The sequence below is a fragment of the Ptychodera flava genome, chromosome 17, assembly GCF_041260155.1.
Source record: "Ptychodera flava strain L36383 chromosome 17, AS_Pfla_20210202, whole genome shotgun sequence".
Classification (NCBI taxonomy): Eukaryota; Metazoa; Hemichordata; class Enteropneusta; family Ptychoderidae; genus Ptychodera; species Ptychodera flava.
The window spans coordinates 2,953,494-2,977,945 of record NC_091944.1 but is presented as its reverse complement, the minus strand read 5'-3'; the positions used below and the strand labels follow the sequence as shown (position 1 = coordinate 2,977,945).

General features: G+C 38.4%; 1 protein-coding gene across 2 annotated transcripts; it reads right to left on the bottom strand.

Moving 5' to 3' along the window:
* Positions 1 to 679: 679 nt before the first annotated feature.
* Positions 680 to 23,614, bottom strand: LOC139115157 (KICSTOR subunit 2-like). 2 transcript variants are annotated; one of them, XM_070677072.1, is made up of 11 exons: positions 23,499 to 23,614; positions 13,385 to 13,525; positions 10,525 to 10,688; positions 8,936 to 9,022; positions 8,159 to 8,351; positions 6,704 to 6,796; positions 6,358 to 6,452; positions 5,436 to 5,601; positions 3,831 to 3,929; positions 1,608 to 1,719; positions 680 to 981 (listed from the first exon to the last, which is right to left on the bottom strand). In XM_070677072.1, exons 2-11 carry the CDS (start codon positions 13,472 to 13,474, stop codon positions 917 to 919), a joined length of 1,164 nt encoding a protein of 387 aa, XP_070533173.1. In that variant the 5' UTR covers positions 13,475 to 13,525; positions 23,499 to 23,614; the 3' UTR covers positions 680 to 916. The 2 variants fall into 2 exon arrangements, with proteins under 2 accessions (XP_070533173.1, XP_070533172.1); XM_070677071.1 differs by lacking the exon at positions 23,499 to 23,614 and adding an exon at positions 22,143 to 22,521.
* Positions 23,615 to 24,452: the final 838 nt, after the last annotated feature.

Genomic DNA, 24,452 nt, shown 5'->3' with positions numbered 1-24,452 from the left:
TTTTCCCCTGTGTACTGTACACTGAGATAACTTATTTGTGAATTCTTTGCAATTTCAGGGTAGCAATACCTTCTTCACAGCTTGTGGAATGGTGTCATCCTTCTAATGTATAGTTTTTAATAACTTAACCCTTTCACCCCCAGTCCTGTATACAGGTCCAAGATCACCATTGATAACAATGGGTTTGGATGGAACCATGGTGGTGAAAGGGTTAAGTCATGTGAATAACCAACTGTGTGCATTTCATAATAAAAACTACTTAAAATAATTTTAATTTGGTGTTTTTTGTATTTCCTTTCCAAAACTATTTTTTCTTCAATGTTATCAAGCATCTCCAGTCCACTAAGCATCGTGATATTGCTGTACTTGTGTAGCATATTACACAGTTTGGGTGCTGCCGCAGTGCTTTGATAAAATTGACATTTTTTTAAGTTCAGTAATTATGATTGCAAGTACTTATTTTGCACACCATAAATGGTCCAACAGTGCACATGTAGTTCCTTGTAAGGAAATTTAACACAATCGATATTGTAACACGATCCAGTCCCATGATGCATCACCCAAACTCCCACTGCCAATATATGGCCATGGATGGCAAAAGCTAAGCTTTCTGCCAACAAAAATCTAGTCGCCATTGTCAATCAGTTTACCATCTTTCAGTATTCACAAAGACAAACTCTTCCATAGCCAGTCATTTATTTACATATTTCCAGAAACAGTGTCTCTGTAATTCCCTGATATACTATTTTTCTTTCAAATACTCAAATTCTGCCAAAGAATTCCATAGTGTCAATGAAGTGACAGTTTTGGATGCCATTGGTCTTGCATTATCCAACAAAATTGAGTGAGACTAGTGTCTTGCGCCACCAACGGCCATAAATGCTAAGTCTCTTGTCTTTATTGCCAAGGGGCAGCTTCAGCTCCTTGATCCTGGTTTCAGACTTGCAAATAACTTGTTACTTCGCAACTGAGAGCTCATCTCTGCAGAAAGACAGATAGAAATAACATTGTGCATAAACACTCACAAGTTACCAGCACTTTAAATGAATTAACAGATCACTGAAAACCTGATGAGCTATGTACCGGGTAGTTTACAAATGAAAGACTTTGCACATACAGCTGCTGAAAGTTTTTCTGTATTTCCCATTTTGAAAATCAGTTTACAATGAAGTGTCAGCCCATATACACATTGCTTCAGTATTGTTTGTATATTTGATTCTATTTCTTACAGCCTTTTTAAGTTAGTAGGCTCCTTGAAACTGAAAGACTTGAAACCTTTGCACAAACTTCTCTCAAGCATTTTTTTTTAATTATTCTCTCTCCAAATCAAGAAGATAATACTCAAGGGGTAACTATCAAAAATTTGACAAAAAGAAATCAAATTACCTAATACTGAACAACACTTGAAATGCAAAATCACTGCCATCCCTGTGTCAACTCTACTATGGCAGAAAAATTACACGTTTCAATTTTCACAACAACAAGATGGTGAAATTTATTTACTGCAAAATATATAAAATGAGTCTTCACCAGCAGTGGACCAGAAAAGTCTTGTGAAAATTTGAGTCTGAATATCTGTCCCCAAGGCACAATATACATGAACTTACCTGTCATAAATGTGTTGACATAGGAATCTTTTTCGTTTTTCTTTGTGTCATAGATAATCACAAGTGTCATCCTGACATCAACTTTGGAAATGTAATAAGTAGTCTGAAATTGCTGGAAAACAATTAGTGGACAAAATAAATTAATATGCAGTGTAATGCAAATAAAGGAAATCAGACAAATTTGAATGAGCATGAAATTCAAATTTTTTGATTATCTTCTTAAATGAGACGACAGAAATACCTATTTTCCTAACAAAGCATGAAGTATGACTTAATCGTATTCAGTTATGCACAGTGAATTAATGAGTATCATTCAACTATGCAAATGTTATGATAATCATGTTGCATATTCATGAACACAGATCATGTGATGTACCTTTAACCCCTTGACTACCTATGGCGCCGGATATTTCCGGCGCCATATTGAATTACCATATACCTTGAGTGCCGGAAATATCCGGCACAGTTAAATAGGCGTATTTGCTTCGTTTTTGTCGCTAAAAATCCCGTAATTTCGGCACCGGCACGCAGCGCAACTAAGATTGATGTATTCCGATCTGGCCTGAATGTGATTGCGCCCCCCGTACGTCGGAGTATGGCCAAAATCCGGAAGCAAATGTCGTGACCCATGACCTCGACCCTGAAAGGTCAGGCTGATCACTGAAGCGTCGCGCTGATTGTTTACAGTTTTCAGAAGTACAGACGATCGCGAAGATGTTTATGGGGTTTTTTTTAATGATATGAAATGTTTATTTATTGAAAACAAATGATTTATATGTAACATCGTGAATGAAACTAGAGGAAATACAGTTTTTTACTATAAGCCAGTTAAATTTTACAGCAGCCATATTATCAATGTGACTGGTCACATGACTGGTCATGTGTTTGGTCATGTGATATGTTGTTCCCTAAAATGTATTTTTAAATATTGTGAAATTTTTTGATAAATCATAACCATTTGATGCATGTTTTCTGCAAGGAAGACATAAAGCAGGTGTTTACAAATATAAAATGTGTTGATTTTCAAATACAGAATCATGTCAGATGCTGATGTTTATGGTTCATTTACTCTGCCTTTTGTGAGAAAAATCTTAAATAGGAACATGTATCTATAAATAAAGTAAAGGGTAGTTATTATTACATATGTGTAAAGACAATGCCATGAAAATTGCAACTGTATTCAAATTTGCATCATTTTATGGATTCAAAACACGTCCTGATGCTTCAAATATTCATATTCTTTGCCAACTCTGGTCACATGACGTGTCATGTGATCAGTCACGTGACCTGGAAATACAAAATTTATGTATGAAAAAGTGGGAAATTTCATGCTGATTCAGAAAATATATGGTTTATTGGTACTTACTTAATTTTTACTCTAAGCAGTGTTCATGCAATGACCACACCCCAGATTTTATCAATATTTACATAAGGGGCCTGGTATATAGGAATACATTGGCCTTGGTAGTCAAGGGGTTAAAAGCATGGGATCACCAGCAGACTGTTTCAAGTTTTATAGATTTTTGACCGCTAGATTACACAATTAGTTTTTGAAACTGCATATTTACAACGAAGAAACAATAGATTACCATAGGTTCAGTGAGGCTGGTAAATGTAAACCCTCCTGGACATGCCCTCAGATTATACTGGTTAAACAATGATTTGATTTGATGATGAAAAGTGTATCTAGGGTTATGAACAAATTATATGTAGGCCATGTTACAGGCATGGACAAGGGGTCTGTGCATGATTTACAGAGGGTTTCAATTCAGTGCCACAACTCTGTATGTGAAACAGACACATTGTTATATAAATGATTAGCTTGCGTGTTACCACACATTTCAAAGTCACTGACTCATTGATTAGTGACAGTAAATCAGTATGGGGCAACTCTGCCTAGACCAACAGCCTAATAGTTGATTACGCTTGATCTACAATGTAGCTGTTTTTAGTAACAATTATAGCTGAAAGTTAGATTAGATGTTCGGTGAATCTAAAATTGTTTCTCACACACACAGTTGCTGCACTGATTTAAAACACACTGTAGCATCTCCATGCAACCTTTGTCAATGCATTGCGATGTCAGTATTTGTATGTTACATATCATTAATCTACATCACCCCTTCCCTACTGACGACCTACAAATTAGGTTCAAAGCATCACTGTTCTGAAATTTATTTTTGCTTTAACAGTTCACAAACTCACAAACTTGAATGAACATACCTTGTCATAAAAATAGAGAACTCTGTCATGTGAGCTGAGTTCTGTCATTCGACTGGTCATCAACATCACTACATTTGGCCAATGGTTGGCTGGTCTCTCCTGCAACATATGGTGAAATGCAAAGAAATGACTAACTAATCTAGTCACATTGTGATCACTTGAGAACTCTGAGTCTGACAAGGTAAAATATTGTCAGTGTATGCTTGCTTTTGTGCATTTTTACAATACTCTTTAGGTCTACCGATTGTTGGGCTCATTTTGAGGTATTTTCACTGGCCTATTTTTGTGAAAATCGCAAAATTAATTTAATTTTCCCCATAGAGTTACCACATGCATCATGGCCATTTCGAATATCAAATATCTGCAAATTTAAGGCAAGTATTTTCTACGGTAGCAAGGTCAGTGACCACTGATTTTTCTTCTTGATTTTGAAAGAGAATGGTTTAAAGTTATGTTGAGAAAGGTTTGGGCAAAAGTTTAAGTCTTTTGGGTTGAAGGCTAGCTTGAACACCAACTATCACTTCAAAAGCCAACATGTATATGATCCAAAATACGTACATGAGCAAAGTGTATACAAACAAATACATACATTTACCTGCAAATGTACACATCCAGCCACTGTACTTATCTCAGGGTCCATACACTTAAAGTAGCTTAAAATTCAAGAACTTGCAAGGACGTTTCAACAACTTTCAAGGACTTTTTGAGGTCCAAAAAAAACCACTGTCCAGGTATAAGTTTTACAATACATGTATATAATTTTATATATCATTTTATATACAATATTTATGATATAATGACTATTATGTCATGATTTTTTTAAAAAACCACTGTGGGTGGCTCATCAATTTTCCATAACTTTCCATGACTCAATTTCATTTTGAGGAACTTTTCTCTGATCCTGAACTTCCAGGAAGCTTTAAAGTTAAAGGACTTTTCTTGGAGCGTATTGACCTTGGCAAGCATCGTGACATAAAACATGCGTACAGATGTAATACTGTAACCATGAGGACGATAATGATGATTGGCAAAAATATAGGGTTGTTCACGCCAACTAACCAATCTCTAAATCATTTCAAAAATTTTGACAAAATTGTTAAAGGCATTTTACTCATGGACAAAACTAAAATAGATTGCATTATAAATACACAACCCAACACCACCTAGTGGTTGTGCTTAAGTGAAAGAAGCCAACGAAAAATGAAAGTCACCACATTTAGAGGGTTAAGTTTTATTTTGATTATTGTGTATAATGGTACTAAATAAATACCATGGTTACAATGTATGTCATGGAAACTGTGTATATACTTGACTCCCAATCATTATTCAGATTTTCTCTTGAAATGTTTGGAAGTTCAAAAACTATATATAGGTTTAAACTTCAAACAACCTATTTCAACGATTTACCATGTTTGAAAGAAGTTCTAGTGACAGTTTTGTTGTCTGATTTTTACACTGTTGAACATCCATTTAGAAGGAATGAGTTTGAGGTGAAACAGGATGAGTTTTGTTCCGCATGTGCATGTTTCAATTTTCCATGGTCCACCAGCCAACCCAAACACCTGTACTTACATGGGGATAGCTGACGATGGCAGGGGTACTTACATTTGGATAGCTGACGATGGCAGGGTAACTGTCTAACCCAGTGGGCCGGTCAAAGAGGAACTCTGGGTGGTGGTATCCATGTCCTTTGTAGGTATCTTCACAGCCTTGCAAATCAAAGACTAAGGAGATATTCAGTGCATCTGTCTTCTTGTGGAAAGCAATAAATCTAGTGTTTTGGAAGAAAAAAAAAAGAAGTTGACATATCAGTGTTGCTTCTATAGTTATCTCTCTGTGGTGTATCTGTTGCTATGTTGCAGCAAAATGTTCAGGGCATCAAATGTTTGAAGCAAGCTGTAATAGTGTCCATTTATGCACTGTGTTGATATGTACTATATGTGTGTTATATGTGTTGATATGCAAATTAGATGATAATGAATCCTTATCAATGGTAAATATTTGTGCAATAAACCACACCCAGCGATGATACACCTCAAGATTTTTCAGTTCAAGACATATATGCATGAGTGATAGCGAGTGCATAATTGGAGTGACCTGGTCAATAGAAAGTGGCATGCCAATTGCTTCCGTGGTTTATTGCTATGATATTGTAACAGTATAGTGAAATTCAGGCATGAAATGACAAAAGGGGAATTTTTCTCTGGCTGAAAGCTTGCCTGTGTTCCAATCATGAATATAGCATGGTTATTTTCACGTCTTGACCTATCAGATCTCTGTTGTTGCGCCATCAATATACTGGTATTATATGATCACAGATAGTGCATGATGCTCACTAAAAGTGCAGCGAAAAAAAAAATCTTACATCTATGGCTTTTTAACTGCTAAAACAAAACAATACAAAAGACACAAAAGTCTGAGTCAAATTTCATTGATTGAGTCTTCCGTTGTACCTTAAATACTGATGTTGGTAGTTGAGTTTGTACAAGTATTGTCACTGTGTTACAAGAGAATTTCAACCACTTACTTTGCATAGTAGTCTACTGGCAATTTGGACATGAGGCTCTTCACATCGCCAGGTGGAGCCTGCTTGCTGAGAACTTCATGGAAGTACAGACTAAACTGGAATGAAGAAATCATATACAACACACATAAAATCTTGAATAAATATCTGAGAATAACGGAAAGGAAACCTTATATTGGTGCAATGATAACGATGGCAGTTTCACCATTTTAATCAGAGTGCCAGAGCAATGCATGATGCTGATTGGCCAAGAAGTATCACATGACAAATTTAGCTAGCAAATCAATGGCTATAGAGGGCGCTCCATCCAAATAACCAAGCTACTGTACATGTATTTCTGTAGCCTTACCTTTGACATGAGTGCATTCTTGTATTTCACCAACCACTGATAGATAGGAGGTACTGCTGCAGTCTTTGATGAACTTGAATGTTTCTTCTTTGTCTATGAATCAAAATTTTGGTCATTTGAGAGACGTGTCAAACACCATTATCATGGCAGTGTCCAAGTTATGATACCAACTCAGTGGTTGGCTTAAAATCACAACCAGTATTGATTTTAAACCAGTTAGTAGAGAAATTACTGCAATTTGCCAGACTGCTTGAATGTTTTAGAATCTACTTGAAATTGCAACATTTATCAGTGACTTCTAGATGGGCTAAGCCTTGCATTCATCAGGACAAAACTTTCACAGCATGGCCCAAATACATTATAAATCAATTGTAGTTTATGTGTCAGCGCAGCCTTGTACTTTCTTAACATGCCCTTGATCTCATACCTTTATTCTGATCTGTTAGTGTGACTGTACAATTCATATACAATGTAGGTAAGGTCTGTTTTTTAAAGAAATGTTTGTATGACAGGAAATCACTGATAATTTTTAAAATTTCAGGTGAAATTTTGGCAAATTCCAGTAAACTTTAAAATGTCTGAGCTCTGAAAACAGCTCAGATAATTGTGATAATTTCTTCAGCAATATCAGATACAAATTGTTCCCTATCCTTTGACAGGGATAGACACATAAATTTATTACATGCCTTGATGTGAGTGCAAATTAGTGCATTGATTTAAGGTAATATGGACCTCGTAAGTGAAAGACTTAAACTTTTGTTCAAACTTTTCTCAGTGAAACTTTCAATCATTCTCTTACCAAAGCAAGAATAAAAATCAGGGGTCACCGTGCAAACTTTGGTACTACAGAGACAAATAACTTGCGATTGCTCGGTATTTGAAATTCAAAATGGCCGCCATCCCTGTGTTAACTCTATGGGAAAAAATAAAATTTTCGATTTTCGAAAAACTAAGACGGTGAAAACTTTTCTTTTACCAAGAGCTTCAAAATGAGCCCCAACAAGTGGTAGGTCAGAAGAAAATTGATAAAATTTGAAGGCCGGAATTTCTGTCCCTGAGGCGCGTTCTACCTTAAATAGAAACATCTGGGGAGTCAGTGGGCTGTGTGAACGATGTACGAACCGGTTTCCACAGCTACATGTAGTTGTCCTGTGAAACCCTTCGACATTAAGGTAGACATATCCATGCATATCCATGCGTGCCCTGCTATTTTGACTTTCGTTAAAATCTGTTTGATGCTGATCGATAATGGTAAAATTGTTTGAGAATCCCCTGCATGTAACTAAATGTCATATAGCATGAACTGTGAAGAGGCATGTAATAAAAATATTATTGCCTGAATACATGGGTTTATGTGCCCTTGCAGCAGGAGACAATTTGCCCTCCTTGCGTCGGGCAAATTGTCACCTGCTCTCGGCACATAAACCCGTGTATTCAAGCAATAATATATATTACCTCTTTAATGAGCTGAGATATACCCCATGTGTCCAGCTTGGTTGTGACATCATGTAACTTGAATAGAGCTGGCAGAAATTTCCACTGTGACATCTCCATCTCTGCCTGTAAGAGCAGCTGTAGACAATCAAATTCCTGATTGATTGACGTCTTCAGGGGGCTCAGGATTGGATGGTGAAAACTCTTGCTGTGTCTGAAGACAACAAAATAAATAAATAAATGAATAAATACTGGGGCAGATTAATGTCTGTCAGGTCAGGGAGGTGGGTTTAGAGTTGACATAAAATTTGTAACTGAACAATTTAGGTCTGCTCCGGGCCCTTTTGACCTCCTACCAGTTGATCTAAAGCCAAAGTTCGTAAAACAGCACCTTCCCACCAGTTACAGCTAATGTGGCCAATTAGTTCAATTGACATTGTTGAGTAACAATGTATCTGCAAACATAGCTGTCATAAACCTTGCACTATGAGTTTGCCTTCTTGATAGCCATCGTTATTTATCGTGTTTAGCATCAGACTGTTTTCCATGTCACTGAACAGAATACTGTATAGAATCAGTGTATCATTAGTATTTTGTTATTTTGTGTGAGATGTGAGATGATACGATATAAGTGGACCTTCAAAGCTCATCGATGTGTATGCACAAAAAAATATCTACTGTTGATCATGAGGAACTTCAATAAACGGAACGGAAGATACAAAGTCTATCTGGAAATCCTTTACAAGAATACGGAAAGAAATTTGACATGCTAAGAAAGTGAATCTATACGGTCCTTACTTCTGACTGTGTTCTGTCATGATGTTCACCACATCACAATAGTTGATATCTGTTCGGTGACTACCAAGGCTGGACAATTGTTCATAGCTGATGTTTTGTTAAGGCAAAATATAAATCTCCTTCAAAAATCTCTGACTGGAGTCACAAATGAATATCACAACTGTGGAGTGGGTCGTTCAAAACTGAAAAAAGTCTGCAGACCAAATATTGCTGAAAATAAATTTTTGGTGATACTTGTTTTGATAAAACATGAAGGTCAGCTGATAAAAAAGTGTATTTATTTTGGAAAAACCCCAAAGCATGCAGACTGCACGAAATAAAAAAATTGCCAAATATTGGAATGCAAAAAACCTGCTATTCTTATCTATATGAAAGGCACTGCTAATTAAGATGTCATTACAAAAGCTTGCATGAGGTTCAACTTTTGTCACAGTGTATGTTTAACCATATGCATGGTGACGGTTGTGCATGGAACTTGATTTTTACTACTGAATGTTTAATCTTGTCTTGTAGGAAGAAGAGTTTTTAAATTGTGCACAGTTGACCAGTATTTCAATGTTTCAAGAAGTCAAACAACACAAACTACTTTCCACATCAAAACAAAATTCATGAACAAAGCTCAAAATAGAGCGACTTTGTCCCTTGAATCTAGTAATATGAGGTTATTACGAAAATACGGCAAAGGATGCACGAGGACATTGGCGCTGTGTATCGCCCGATGCGAAGCGGAGGGCGATGCGCGGCGCCAATGTCCGAGTGCATCCTTTGCGCTATTTTCGTAATAACCTTATTATTACACATCTTACATTCCTGATCGGGGCATCAAAATGTCGGAGTAGTGAACGTTTTCGTGCAATGTCAACAATTTTTCTTCTGATTTTATCGAGCCAGTGTGGAACGCTACCTCGGACGCGCTTCTGCAAGTTTTGGAGTGTGTGCACTACACACATACGTACGTACAGAGCGCGCGAGACTTGTTCTGGCAGTCGTCCAAGGGGTCCCTTGAAACCGTTCTACAGTGAACGTGCAGATACAGCCGCAGGGAATGGGGCGCCTTGAAACCGTACGTGTTACGGAACGGGCGCGCGTTCCGTACGGCTTTTTTAGCGCACGCTAAATTCTATTGTTCTCGATGGTAGATGTATAATATATATATATATATATATATATATATATATATATATATATATATATATATATATATATATATATATATATATATATATATATATATATATATAGATATATGTGTGTGTGTGTGTGTGTGTGTGGTGTGTGTGTATGTATGTCAGGCCTTTGATATGATCCAACATATGTTCATTCAATGGTTCTACTCCGGAATAAAAAAGACGCGATGCGTACGCCGTTCTACATACTCAGTACGCCCAAATAATCACGTGATGCCGGTACAAACAAACCCACATGTGTACTGAACACGTACGGAAATACACGTATGTCTGTGCGCGTTTGCGCACATGGCTTTGTTTGTACCGTGGTCGATTCGAATTCCGGGTTTGGCCTATTGGTCTAGCAAGATCCATTCCCAAGAAATAGGGATGGAAGGGTGTTCAATAACGGCATAAGGATACAAGTCCATGATGTCTTGTCTGGCTTTGATGTACTGACAGAGCTGTCCACACAGATGAGCTAGCAGCTCTTCAAACTGTGGTGCTGTACCACCCATGGCATTCTTCCCAAGCTCCTCAATCTTCTTCAAGTCACCAAGCAGGGTTGTGTAAGTTGTCCTCAGTGTCTGAAATGGTTAAAAGCATATTTTTTAAATTCCATTGTCTACTGCACTTAATATTATGTTATACACAGGCCTTGAGAATTTATTTTGTCTTTGTTTGTTCTGTCCAATCACTGACGACAATTTTGAATGTGAATGTAATTCCTCGATTAGGTTTGATACTTTGTTCATAAATTTGAGCACTGGCGCACCCCCTGCATTCTAGAGCACAGCTTTGAGAAGCACATCCCTGCTGTAGGGCTGTGCCAACATCCTACACAGGAGACCTCCCACACCCCTGTAACAGTCACAGGCTGCTACATGGTTGTGGGCATAGCTGTACCAGCCCTATGGAGCAACACATCCTGTACCAGCCTAGAAAAATTGTCACTGTTACAGGGGTGTCAGCATAATGGCAGCGGTGTATTTCACAGCCATGTACCACACCTGTGCACAGCTATGCTACACAGTTGAAAAAACAGGGCTGCTGAAGGTGTGTGAGCGACAATCCTGTCACACACATTTCAGCAACACATCAGTTACAGCTATATTTCTCACACCCCTGTAGCAGCTATGCGCACAATCCTGTAGCAGCTATGCACACACCTCTGTAGCAGTCCTTTTTCTCACACCCCTGGAGCAGCCGTTTTTCTCACACCCCTGTAGCAGCCTGTGCACACCCCTGTAGCAGCCTTTTTCTCACACTCCTCTGCACACCCCTTTAGCAGTCCTTTTTCTCACACCTCTGTAACGGCTATGTGTGAATGTGTGTAGCAGCCATGTTCACAAGTATGTAGCAGCCCTTTTACTCACAGCAGCTGTGTGCACACCCTGTAGCAGCTCTTTTTCTCGCACCCCTGTAGCAGCCGTGTGCATACCTGTGTAGCATAGGTGTGGGAAGTCATATAGCAGAGGTGAGTGAATAGCTGCTACATGGCTGTTCTCCACACCTGTGTAGCATAGATGTGGGAAGTCATGTAGCAGGGGTGTGAACATCAGTGTACTAGGCTGCTATCCACACCCATGTCCTAGGATGTGATCAGCAGCCGTGGTACATAGGCAACAATCCACACACCTGTAGCAGCTATGTGGCCCACACCTCTGTAGCATGGATGTGGGAAAATTTTCCCTGCTACAGAGGTGAGGGCCACATAGCTGCTATAGAGATGTGCTCCGTTTCCTAGGCTGCTGGCACATCCTAGTACTAGGATGTGAGCATCCTAGTACTAGGATGTTGGAGGTCTCCTGTGTAGCACAGCTTTGAGGAGCACAGCTTTGAGGAGCACATCCCTGCTATAGGGCTGTGCCAACATCCTAGCACAGCTTTGAGGAGCACATCCCTGCTACAGGGCTGTGCCAGCATCCTAGCACAGCTTTGAGGAGCACATCCCTGCTACAGGGCTGTGCCAGCATCCTAGCACAGCTTTGAGGAGCACATCCCTGCTACAGGGCTGTGCCAGCATCCTAGCACAGCTTTGAGGAGCACATCCCTGCTACAGGGCTGTGCTAGCGTCCTAGCACAGCTTAGAGGAGCACATCCCTGGCACAGGGCTGTTCAAACATCCTGGCACAGCTTTGAGGAGCACATCCCTGCTACAGGGCTGTGCCAGCATCCTAGCACAGCTTTGAGGAGCATCTCCCTGGCACAGGGCTGTGCTGTATCCTAGCACAGCTTTGAGGAGTACATTCCTGTGCCAGCTATATACCTGGCAGCCTTGTAACAGGTGTATGTACAATGGTTGTGTTTTACATGCTTGTAACAGGAATTTGCAATGCTGCTCATGTACCAGGACTGCTGTTCACAGCCGTGGCAGAGGGTCTGTGCTCAACACCATGACAAACTACAGTAATGTGCAAACCTGTTAGACTTTCCACTGTAATTCTTATGTGGGTAACACCTGTGTTACAGTACTGAACACACAGCTGTAACAGGGATGTGCGGGAAAATGATTTCACATCACCATTTCTATCATCTCTGACATGGCTGTTTATCACAGTTCAGAATATCCTATATCAACTACAGGCCCTACTAAATGAATATATACCTTACAACAAATTAAATGTGTTTTCATTACAGCCCTGCAGGCTGATAGAGCTGTATGCGCAGTATTGTACCTGCTCTGAGACTGGTGCAGGATCTGTTTGGTGAGACTTGTGTTTCACTGTGAATTCAACAGTTTTCTGAAAAATGCTTACACAAAGTGAATCGACACAGCAAGTCTACAAAATTAGACTTTTTCTAATTGTTGATAAAGGAAGGGCTAGCTGCACACAGGCATGGCATAAGAATCACAATCAACATACATCATTAACCCTTTGAGCACCGAAGTCAATTTTGTCTCTTTTAAAATACATACCCCAGTCAATTTTTTTCAGATTTTTTGCAAAATGTTTAATGAAAAATTGTAGCCAATGAAATATGATGTCCATTTGGTCCAAAATTATCAAAAACATACAGAAAAATTCATAAAAAGTGGTAAAATGTTGCACTAAAATTTTGGGGTGGGAGGAAATTACAGCTCTCAAAAGGTTAACCTTTAAACTGTTCACGGTCACCCCCATTTCCTGTCAACAGATCAACACTAAGCATTGATAACAATGGGTTTGGGCCAAACCACAGTGGTGAAAAGGGTTAAATCTGCTTGATCACATGACGTCTTTGCATTGTTTTCCTTCATGCTGTTAGTTCATTGAGGCAGCACACTGCGTTTGTTACTTACATCTTTCCTTGCAAACCATTTAGCACTTAGGAACATGAGAGACACAAATGTTTTCTCTGCAGTTGCCAACTGTGATAGCGCAACCAGCATGTTACCCCACGTGTTGCCACACGTGTTCTTTCGAGCATCTCTTTCTCTGTCCTAGAAACAACAAACACAAATACAGAACAACAATCGTCATAATGACAGACAATGTTATACAGAACTTCACAAATTTAAGATTTTCCATTACTCATTCATCCCTTCCCACTTACATTTTACACAGGCCCACTCTCACCATGGTGACCATTGTAAACAACAGTATTGCAGCCAGGAATTTTAAACCAGGGGACACTGGTCCCACTACTTTTTGATGTTGGGGACATTTTGCACAATTTGGGGACAACATACATCAGTTGTCAATCAAACATTGTATTATTTTATTATGAATTAGTTTCACAAAACAAAATTCAATCTATCGGGGGCCGTGCTATATGCCTTAATCTGTCTCAATTCAGAGCTCAGTCAGACTTCAATCAATTCAAGTGCAGCGTTTTAGTTACTTTTATTTTAATCACAGCTTTGAAAGTACATACCCTGAGCCTCAAAATGCAAAACGGGGACTCATCATGCAAAACAAAGGCCATCGTCAGTAACAGATATTACTTGCAGACTACACCCATTTGAACACAGCCGACACATGAGTGCACCAAAGGTGACCCGCAGTGCGCGTTTTTGGACATTGTTGCTAGGGCGCGCCATGGCTACAAGACTGAAAGGATAGAGTTTAGCCTAGCCTAGATTCTTTCCGTCCGCTTGCCTCCGTACCTCCGTCCCCACGGAGGATGGAGGTACGGAGGCAAGCGGACGGAAAGAATCTAGGCTAAGTTTGGCCAAACCAATGATGAAAAGGTTATGGCAGGACTGGGTGACTCTCTGGGTAAAATGTCTGCGCTGAGTCAATTCTGCATTTCAAAAAGGGACCATCTGAAATACTGACAAAAGTTCATAAATGAAATTTATTCATTTAAATCTGTTCACATCAACTGCCTGTAAACAGAAGACTGGACCTGCAGTTATTCATTGTACAAATCAACATCACCCGATGGGGTCAATGTGCTATTGAAAACCAAACTTCAACACAGTCTTCATCATGAAGACTGTATCATTTTACATCGCGTTGGTACCTACTGTTTCGTATCCCGATGTATCGGTGTATTGTTGTCCGCAATTAGAGAACAAACATGGTTAGAATATTAGGATTAGGATTCTTCACCAAATAAACTGAGTTTACCGAAATTGACAAGGACTGCTTCATCAAAATTCAATAGTCCACATTCAAATGAGAGGCCGAGACCAGTGGCAAAACAGCTTCCAACCGTGGGTTTCAAAACTATGGCTTTAAGAATTTTACAAATCTATTTAATCCTATAGGGTCAAGTTGCTTAATAAAGGCATTGAAGGGCCCTAAGAAAAGCCCAGCATCTTCACACTGTAGATTAGGGCAATCGTTCTTCAGGTGTCCAAAAAATAAATGGAACTTTATCACATTTTGGCCCTACAGTAACTTTCGTTTTGTATCTCGAATCATGACACAATCAGTCAGAACGAATATAATATTATTTTGCCAAAAGGTGGTTTCAAGGTGCTTGTTTTAAATTACAGGTGTACTTTAAAGTTGAAGAACTAGTCACCGGGCCCACTAGTCCATGAGCCAGACCCCCAAAATGGTCGATTGGTACCATTTGGGTGGGCAAATTCCCCCATACATTTTCTGAAAGCCCGAAATCTGAACTTTCTGAAAATCTTTGGTGGACATGTCTCAGAAGTAGCTTTCTGTCTCAAAAGTTGTTGTTATGGCAACCATACTAAAAATCTTAAAAGTTAAGAATACTATACAAAACTGACTATTTAGTGAACAGCAAAAGATATTTACATGATTTCATGACACATACTGGTACCTCACATTATGGCCTTTCAGTTGACCCCATGACCTTGAACATTCTGGGTCAAGGTCAATAGGTCATGCCCATAACATCTCAGAATTTCTGTAAAATCAAGCATTTTTCACAAATATTTTCTTCTACGTTTACATAACATATAATAGAAACTCAAAAACTTGCTCAACAATAACCACAGATGTGTGCTCTTGAAATTAGTATGTTTTGTATCAGTATGATGTCGTTAGTGAGTAATTACCAAGGCAACCATATGTGTGTTTTCAGTATGCATGTAGCCTATGAGCCAGACCCCAAATTTTGTCAATTTGCTTCCATTTGACTCGAGTGGGGAACAAAGCCGCCTTTTAAACCTGAAAATCTGAATTTGAGAAAATCTTCATTGGACAGTTTGCCGAAAACGCTTTCAGTGTAAATATTGTTGTCATGGAATCAGCATTCAAAAGCATTAAAATTAAGCATACTATGTAAAATAGATTTTCAAATACACGACAAAGACATTTGATTGATTTAAGAATGCATATCAATAGTTCGCATTGCTTCTTAATAGACCCCTTGACCTTTAGATTTGCAGGTCAAGGTCAATAGGCATTGCCTTCAGCAACTTAGCAATTAGCTTTGCAACATTTTTACCAAACCAAAAAGTACAAACATGAAACCTAGTCAGCTGTAAGAGCTAATGCGATCTCTTTAAAATACTAGTGTTTTTTATCATATACCTTGTTGACAGGGCGGCAATCACCATAGCAACCATCAATGCATTTTCAGATACAGTAATAGAGCGACATTGGACATACCTTTGCATGTATATTAATGATTATAAAATCATAACTTTTGTGTGCTAAGTACACAGCAATGTCAACTAAAGTCATATCGACAGTAAAAGAGGTCAAAAGGCAAATATACGTAAGTGTGTTTGATTGTTTAAAAACAAAATTTGGCAAAGTTTTATGTTTTTGTTTTCATGATTGAAGTAACATGTTCACTTATCAAAAATGAGTATCTGTGTCGGACCAACGTAGTTAGTTGGAGATGATTATAAGCTTGTCAACGAGTAGACAAGTAGTCTGATCTCAGAGATACCGATTTATACTATAACTTTTCCCGGATTTCATGTTGAGCTACCATGTATCTCCAGATAAATGCTTTTGGTTGTTATTTTCCATTGGGCGGAGCTTAGGTCACATGGGAAAAGCTTTAACAAGAGGCCTAGCAGCCGATAGACTTCTGCTGTTATGTATTGCTTAAAATAAAAAAGGTCAGGTTTTGTTTGTAAATAAACTTTGTAATACTGATACATCTGCTTATGTTGATTTTAGGAACACTGAACAAGGACATCCTTGCAAATGCATGTATTACTATTATATAATAATGGGCTCTTGTTTTTCATCTCTACCATAAATATGCAAGTATTAGCAAAATTTGAAGAAACTGAAGTAATACCTAGGAACCTTTAAAGATAATTGTGAGAAAATTGTGTTTTTCAAACAAAAACGAAAGAAGACCCAAAAATTTCAAGAACGAAACTTTTCTTCTCAACTTAAATAACCTCACTCAGGTTGTCCCTAGGAACCCACATAATACATTTCAAAGTTGAAAAAAGGAAGAAATGGCCCAAAATACAAATATGTAAATTTCACCATGATTTGAACAAATCTAACTGAACTCAGCCAAATGAGTTGCATACCAGTATTGAAAGCAATTAGACCAGCAGTTTTGGAGAATAAAACAATTGTTGATAGATGACGGGTGACGACGGACAATCCACCTATCTGATATGCTCCACGTCACTGACAGCGGAGGTAAAAACTGCGTAACCACCTTAATTCCTGAAAAATGATCGCTGTGTCGTGAATATCTTGGTCCAGTTTGTTGCGCTGATTTAATGACTGTCGGTTTCAATGTTACACATGTTGCTACAGCAAGTAGAATTGCAACTTCAGTTCGCCTTTTTTGAATCTGTCTATTCGCCTTTTGTTAACAGTTTTGAATTCTGTCTAGGCATGTACAATACACATATCATGCGCATATAATATCCGAGTAATTAAGTAACAAAGAAATCATCAACATATAAAATAATTCAGCTTCATGCGATATTTCTTATAAAACTGGAAAAGTGAGTCATATACTCACTTATTTTTTCAGACATGGAAATTCACTTAACCTTTGGTGATTAAAATACAATTAGTCACCTCCTAAATAATCTTTAATTTAATATATATTTCAATAAAGTAAAAAAGATTAAGTGGCATTTCTTTTTTCATGCAATATCATTGTCTCGATTTAGTTTGTGAAAATTCTTGTTAAATCTAACGTAATGGGTGTTTCAGAGGATGTTAATCAAAACAATCGGGCGAAAAATGTGCAAATATTACGTCCACGTATCATTTAAGGTGCTATGGCTCACATCTTAATAAGCTCGGGAACTCAATTTTTGGAAAGGTTTGTTCAAAGCAACCAAAATTCGCAAATTTGAAACTGTATTACATATTGTATAATCTAGACCGAGGAGAAAAAGTATTCCCACAAGAAAACACTTAGTAGACTTGAATGTGAAAATAAATTCAGTTCAATCTATTATTAAGTGCAATCTGAGTCTAGCGTGTCACAAAGGGATGCTACAATGTAAATACTGGAGTCTATCAGAAAAGATGTATAATTTGTGAAAGAACAAAATATGTAATAAAGGGGCTAAACACGAGAACCCCTACATCAGTATAGCAGCTGCGATGGCAGTGTGCTTCTGCTGCTACAATACCCCTAGACGTTATAGCCATCATCCTTTTCTACAACATTTTCCCAAGACGTTAATGTTTGGCCTAAAGTCTACTGCTTGATAGTACCTGACAAACTAACGCAGCAAAAGGCAAGCCTCGGGAGGCCACAGGCTTGCCCTTGATTTTACAGAATGCACAGTCTGAGCTTGTGTTTGATAGCTGGCATACCTTTACCAACATTACCTTGTCGTGATTGGCGACAGCAGCTGGAAAATTTGTCGTAGCTTATGTTTCGTTGTTATAATATTCGACAAATATTCGATATCATGGCTAATATGAACATATCTTGTAAGACTGAAGGGCAGCAAGGGGCGTAAACAAGTGACAAGATGGAGTTCAGTTCAGATACAGCGCTGTGATGGAGATACTTGTAGAGTTCAGTATTTTTCCCCACATAAATGAAAATTGGTCAAGGAAAGAAAATTGGTCAAGGAAAGAGCCGATACCGTGCAACAAAATATTTGGAAAATGGAATTCGATTGTATGGTCGTAAATGTCCAGAGTCGTTCATTGCCGTCCACACGACGTTAGGTCGTTATCGTTCAGCTGTCAGTGAATCTGATTCCGCTGGAGCCATTCACGTCATTTCCAAACCCGTCAAATATGTTCCGACGAAGATTCGGCCAAGAAGAAAATATTTCCTTCCTTCGCTATATATGTCGTTTTACGTTTCTGCCTAGTTTTCTTTTAAAAAGTACGCCGAAGTTTTCTTTTTTTGTTCTTTAAAATGTGTGGGCTGGCATTATTTCTCATCTCAAAATAGTATATGTCCCAGGACAATAGTAAAAAAACCACCCTAGCTGTCTTTATTTTTTGGCACATTACTGACGCTAAGATTTTTTCCCAGAATCTGAATAACAGAACTATTATTGTTCAGAGTTTTCCACTGACTTTTGACAGCAGGGCGTGACATCTGGCCACATTTTAGGTAAAAGAAAAAATTGTGTAGCCTGTCCATTTACCACTCAGGCTTCCGTTAGGAGATGAAGCCATGCAAGTGGTTCTGAAAGTTTATTTTTAATTTACTAAACAACAGACATCAAAACAGGTCCAATAATCATTATCATTCAAGGTAACTAAGAAATTTACCAGGTCCAAGGGATATATCAAAAATGACAAAAGCAATGGGGTAATCTTGAACCACGAAATACTTTTGGTACCACTTGTCCGGAATGGGTACGCGTACCCTGCCAGCTAGCTGCCCCCATCAAAATTGACCCAAAGCAACATATCTAATACAACGTTACCGGAAATTTGATAAATATCTGATAAACATTACGTCGATGCGCAGTTAGTGTTGTTCAAGCGTTTGGTTAACAGTTGATGTCTTGATATCGATGATATAATGCGTTGATATGCAGTCAGCAACAAGCTGCCCTGGTTACATTGTCCGCTTGTTCCATAAAATTAAATGTCTAAACCTTCGCCAATTTCAAAATTAAGACTTTCTACAGCTGAGTAGCATACACACGCAGATCTAGATCGCTTAATTTGATAATTTTATACATTTTCAGAAGCATTCCCTTGTCTTACTTGTTCGGCGTCGATTTTCATGATGAGCGTCCATTTTTAGTAATCTGCGTTAAGTACCCGAGGAGCCCTATACATGTAATCATAGGAATACGTCAATCCGAAAACCACTGGCACAACTGGGGCAGCAACGGGTTGTCTCATGAATCTGATTAAAATCAGATGTAGGGTACGCCGACGCCTATACGGTATTCTGCTGCTGTTACCTCACAGCACCAGAATACCGTTTAGACGTCTGATGACCTCTTTAAGGTGGTGTGGCATGAAAAAATGTGATTTTGGGCAATTTCACCTTGTTTACATAAATCAGTACGTCAGTATACTACCACCTTGTGAGGATTGCCTTTACATGCATACTTTGCGTGCAAACTATCAGAATGCTGTCTGGAAAGGAAGCCTTGCTTGTCATCCATATAATATATGGATGACAAGCAAGGCTTCCTTTACTAAATTTTCATGAAGGGTATGGTTGGGTTATTGAAGACCGTTGTTTGTCAATCAAATCTATAAGGGGCATACCAGGGTTGTTGGAGTTTGAGGCATGTAAATGTTCAAAATAGTGCAAATTTCCGCCATGTCATGTCTGGTAAACGGAATAAGGTATACTCCGGTATATATAATCTCCTGACATATGGAAATATTGTTGAGTTTGAAGAACAGCTAGGTTACTGATGATGATGATGATGATGATGATGATGATGATGGAGAAGAAAATAATAATGAGGATCAATGTAAAGATTGTTACCCAGATATTACTACTTTCTGATGAAATGCTTTATAGGGTGTTAGTGGTGGTTGACTAATGTACGTAAGAATTAACTGGTACTGTATTTTGATAAAACCCATGCCAGGGGAAAACGTAGAGGGTCATCAGGGTGATATTTAAGTACTGGGCTCAGTACGTGTTCAAATTGTCATGTTAAAGTTCTGATGTCATGTCACTAATGATTTTGCATTTACGTAAACGTTCGAAAAAACATTAAAATGACACATGTTTGTTTACAGTAGTATGAAAATTCTGAAGATATACATTATTGGCCAATACGTATAGCTATTATAGCTAATAGCTGTAGGCTGTTAGCTAAATATGAGCTTGATGATATTGCTTATCATTGATAATTATGATGTTTAATACAAACTGGTACCATAAAATACTCTTTCCGTGTAAAAACATATACGTTACACCATAGAAATCACCATTTTATTCTATATTCAACATTGTTCTTACATTGACCTTGACCTTGGTTTGAAAAGAGCATCAGACAATGTGGTCACATGTATCGTTTATCAAAGACAAGAGTGCATCTTTGCTGACAAGAGTGCACCTTGCTTGAAAATGTCAAAAAGTGCACAACAAAAGAGACACTATTTCTGTGCATAGCCACCTGAAATGTAAACTTTCCATGTTTTGAACTTTGACCTCATTTGGCTATGTACGCCTGACCTTGACTTTAAGGTCACATCTTGAGTAAAAGTTAGAATGTGTAACATATCCTATTTATGTTATCAATTTTGGTATGAACATTTTCATAAAGCAGGATATTCACTTTTGTATACAATTGTACTTTCTAAATAATTCAGATGTTTGTTTCTATGGCAACGGTTTTCACCCATTACTAAGCTACCAAAACTTTTCAGAAAATTCAGAGTTTCAACTTTCAAAAATATAAAAAGTGTGAGATTGCCCTTTGCTTGCCCAAATAGTACCAATTGACCATAATTGGGGCATTGCTCATAGAGTACATGTATAACTGAAAACACACTGATGGTTGCCTTGGTAATTACTCACTACCAACAACATCCCTGATACATAACAAACTAATTTTCGAAGAGCACATATCTGTGGCTAGGCCTGAACAAGTTTTTGAGTTTCTATCATATTTTATGTTAATGTAGCAGAAAAGTATTTATGAAAATGCTCTATTTTATCGAAATTCTGAGATGTTATGGGCATGACCTATTGACCTTGACCCAGAATGTTCAAGGTCATGCTGTCAATTGAAAGGCTTTGATGTGAGGTACCAGTGTCTGTCTTGAAATCACGTAAATATCTTTTACCGTTCCCTAGAAAATCAGTTTTATCTAAAATTCTTAGCTTTTAAGATTGTAAGTATTGTTGCCATGACAACGACTTTTGAGACAGAAAGCTACTTCTGCGACCTGTCCACCAAAGATTTTCAGAAAGTTCAGATTTTGGGCTTTCAGAAATGTATGGTGGAATTTGCCCACCCAAATGGTACAATAACCTATCTGGCTCATGGACTACACCGACGAAAGTGACTGGTAACTATTATAGAGTGAATTGAGCGGCAGTGTACTTATTAATGTAGTTTATGATGAACTTAGGCGGTAACGCAGGTGGTGTTTACGTACATATCTGTAACATGACCTTGGCCCTGACATTGGGTGGTAAAAATGGCTTTGGCATTGCAATTGGTATAAAACCTTGTATATAAAATGTGCTTGCCCACGGTCCCTTGCTCCTGTGGCTAGTTAAATTTCAACTATACTTACAGCACACTCTTTAGCCTTGTCGTAGGCAAAGTGACTGAGGGCGTGAAAGAAGGTCTCCATCAACGCCTGCTCTTGGGAAACTGGTGGTAAGAAAGTCTGACTAGAAAAACTCGATGATGGAGTGTCGATCATCGATGACTGAGAGTGAGCTGGGGATGGCAATGGACCTGATTCAGCCATTTCAAAATAATAAAACTGTCAAAGGAGAGATATTTCGGCAGCCGTGGTTGTATCTAGAACAGCTCTTGTCTCTCGGCGGCTCCTTGAAATCGCATAACGATGGCCACAATTCTGTCACTTGGACAATGTTTAGCGAAAACTGTTGCAATACAATGTTACTAACTGGGCGCAGCCATTTTGAAACTCTGACTGCGCCATCAGGCGTTAGAGAGTGTAGTGATTTTGTTTCTTCTGCGTTTGCCGTCAAAGCTTAGACTGTCTATGCAGCGAGAGCTGGGATATGACGTTATCTATTTTTTACATCCATGTCCGAACCAAACTTCACGCCTAAACATAGATGTGGAACGAATAATCTCAAAGTATACCTTTGCCTATCCAGTCCAATTTTAATCCCATTAAAAAAATGGGTAAACATCCAAATAGTATGTTTTCAAGGATCTCAAGCGATAATCCCTTTAGCAATTGTGTTAGGCCTAAATCTAAATATTAATTGTTGTCTTGAACGATCGACGACTTGTTATTATTCAGCGTCTCAGAATGTCGCCTTATTCCTGTACTTCCAATTATGTCATCTTCCCAAATGCTAGAGCCGGCACCCCCCCCCCCCCCCCCCCTCCAAAAAAAAATCAAACTAAAATAGAAAAATTGCGACAACGATAACAGCTAACTGCGACACTTATCATTATTTATTTTCGAGAAAACAAGTATAGTTTTTATACTTCTCCGTAAAGTATGTTGGAAATTTAAATCGTCAGCCTTGCAGATACATCGTTATGTCTACAAAGCGCTATGTTATTATCGACAAATCAATAATGCTATTTCGGATTGAGATTCAGTTGTCAACAGTACCATTGAACATTTGACTGGTTAGACAAATAAAAAGCCTGACATTTATGCAGTTTTGGAGTAAACAAGAAGCTGTGTTTCACAGTAAAACAAGAAGCTACAGTGTATATAATGGTAAGACAACAAACTATACTATATTTCACAGACAAAACAAAAATGCTGGAATAAATATTTCAAGTTATAGCTACTAAGACGACATCAACAACCCATTATACGTCATGAAAATCGTTACAGATTTTCACTCGAATGCTTTCCTCTTCGTTTGAATTGTGTCAAAATATGACCAAAAAGTTTGCTTGGGCAAATTATAAGCGAAACTTAGCACACTACCTTGAGTTGAATCAATTTTTGACCCTGGGTGCGACGACGCTAATGGGTTGCAGAGGTACTCTTGGATGGCATCACTCATGTGTTACTCTCGAGTGTCCAGTGCATTCTTTTGTTCGGTGATTTTCCACACTGGCTCACGACAATGTGTGACGTTTTCAAGTGTCTTTACAGTTTTTTTGTTCTCGCACAAATCACTTATTACTGTTACAAAGGACGTAATTTCGTCAACTCACATTGAAATTCGACACCTTTTATCTTAAACTTGAAGTTCAGCTGCAGCTGCAGCTTGTAAGTGGCGCTCAAAACAGCTAAATTGCGTTCAATCTCCATTGTAATTTCTTTTGCCAATTAACGACTCCAAGCAAATGTAAACTGTTGTTGCTAATATCACTTCAACGAAAATTTAGTTTGTCTTATTTCGTTTTATATCTACGTTTCGCTTTACTGGTACAATCATTATCACGTTTTGAAAAATGGTGATCGAAAAACGACAAGATAAGTCAGAAATAAAACTGAAAAGTAGGCAACACGAAGAAACAGTACCAGTTTCATGTTATAATATTGCACCCTGTACAATGGAGGATACAAGGAAAAGATGTTGTTGGGTTTTCGATTTCTTTCTTTGATGTCGCCAAAGCCTTCCTTTTAACACATTTAGAAGACTTTGCTTTTGTTGAGAGAGAGAGAGAGAGAGAGAGAGAGAGAGAGAGAGAGAGAGAGAGAGAGAGAGAGAGAGAGAGAGAGAGATTAACGATTGTGGAGTCTGTGGTTGTTGACGAGCACACGATCGCGAGCAGAAACCTACCCCCCTCCTGCAGGTTGTGATATCAACCCGTATTATTAGAAGATGAAATTTCCTTTGTCCGTAGCCACAACATTTCTGTGGGTTTCAAGTTGTACAAGGTACCTGGACCGTCGTTTGGACAACGAGATAGTGACACTCTAGTGAGCTAT

Bases quoted from the DNA above. Each gene is read 5' to 3' on its own strand.
- LOC139115157 (XM_070677071.1), bottom strand. From the start codon at position 22,322: ATGGCTGAATCAGGTCCATTGCCATCCCCAGCTCACTCTCAGTCATCG. The intron at 10,689-13,384 runs GTAAGTAACAAA...TAACCATTTCAG, and splicing joins AATGGTTTGCAAGGAAAGAT to ACACTGAGGACAACTTACAC. The intron at 3,930-5,435 runs GTAAGTACCCCT...CATATGTTGCAG, and splicing joins CCATCGTCAGCTATCCAAAT to GAGAGACCAGCCAACCATTG.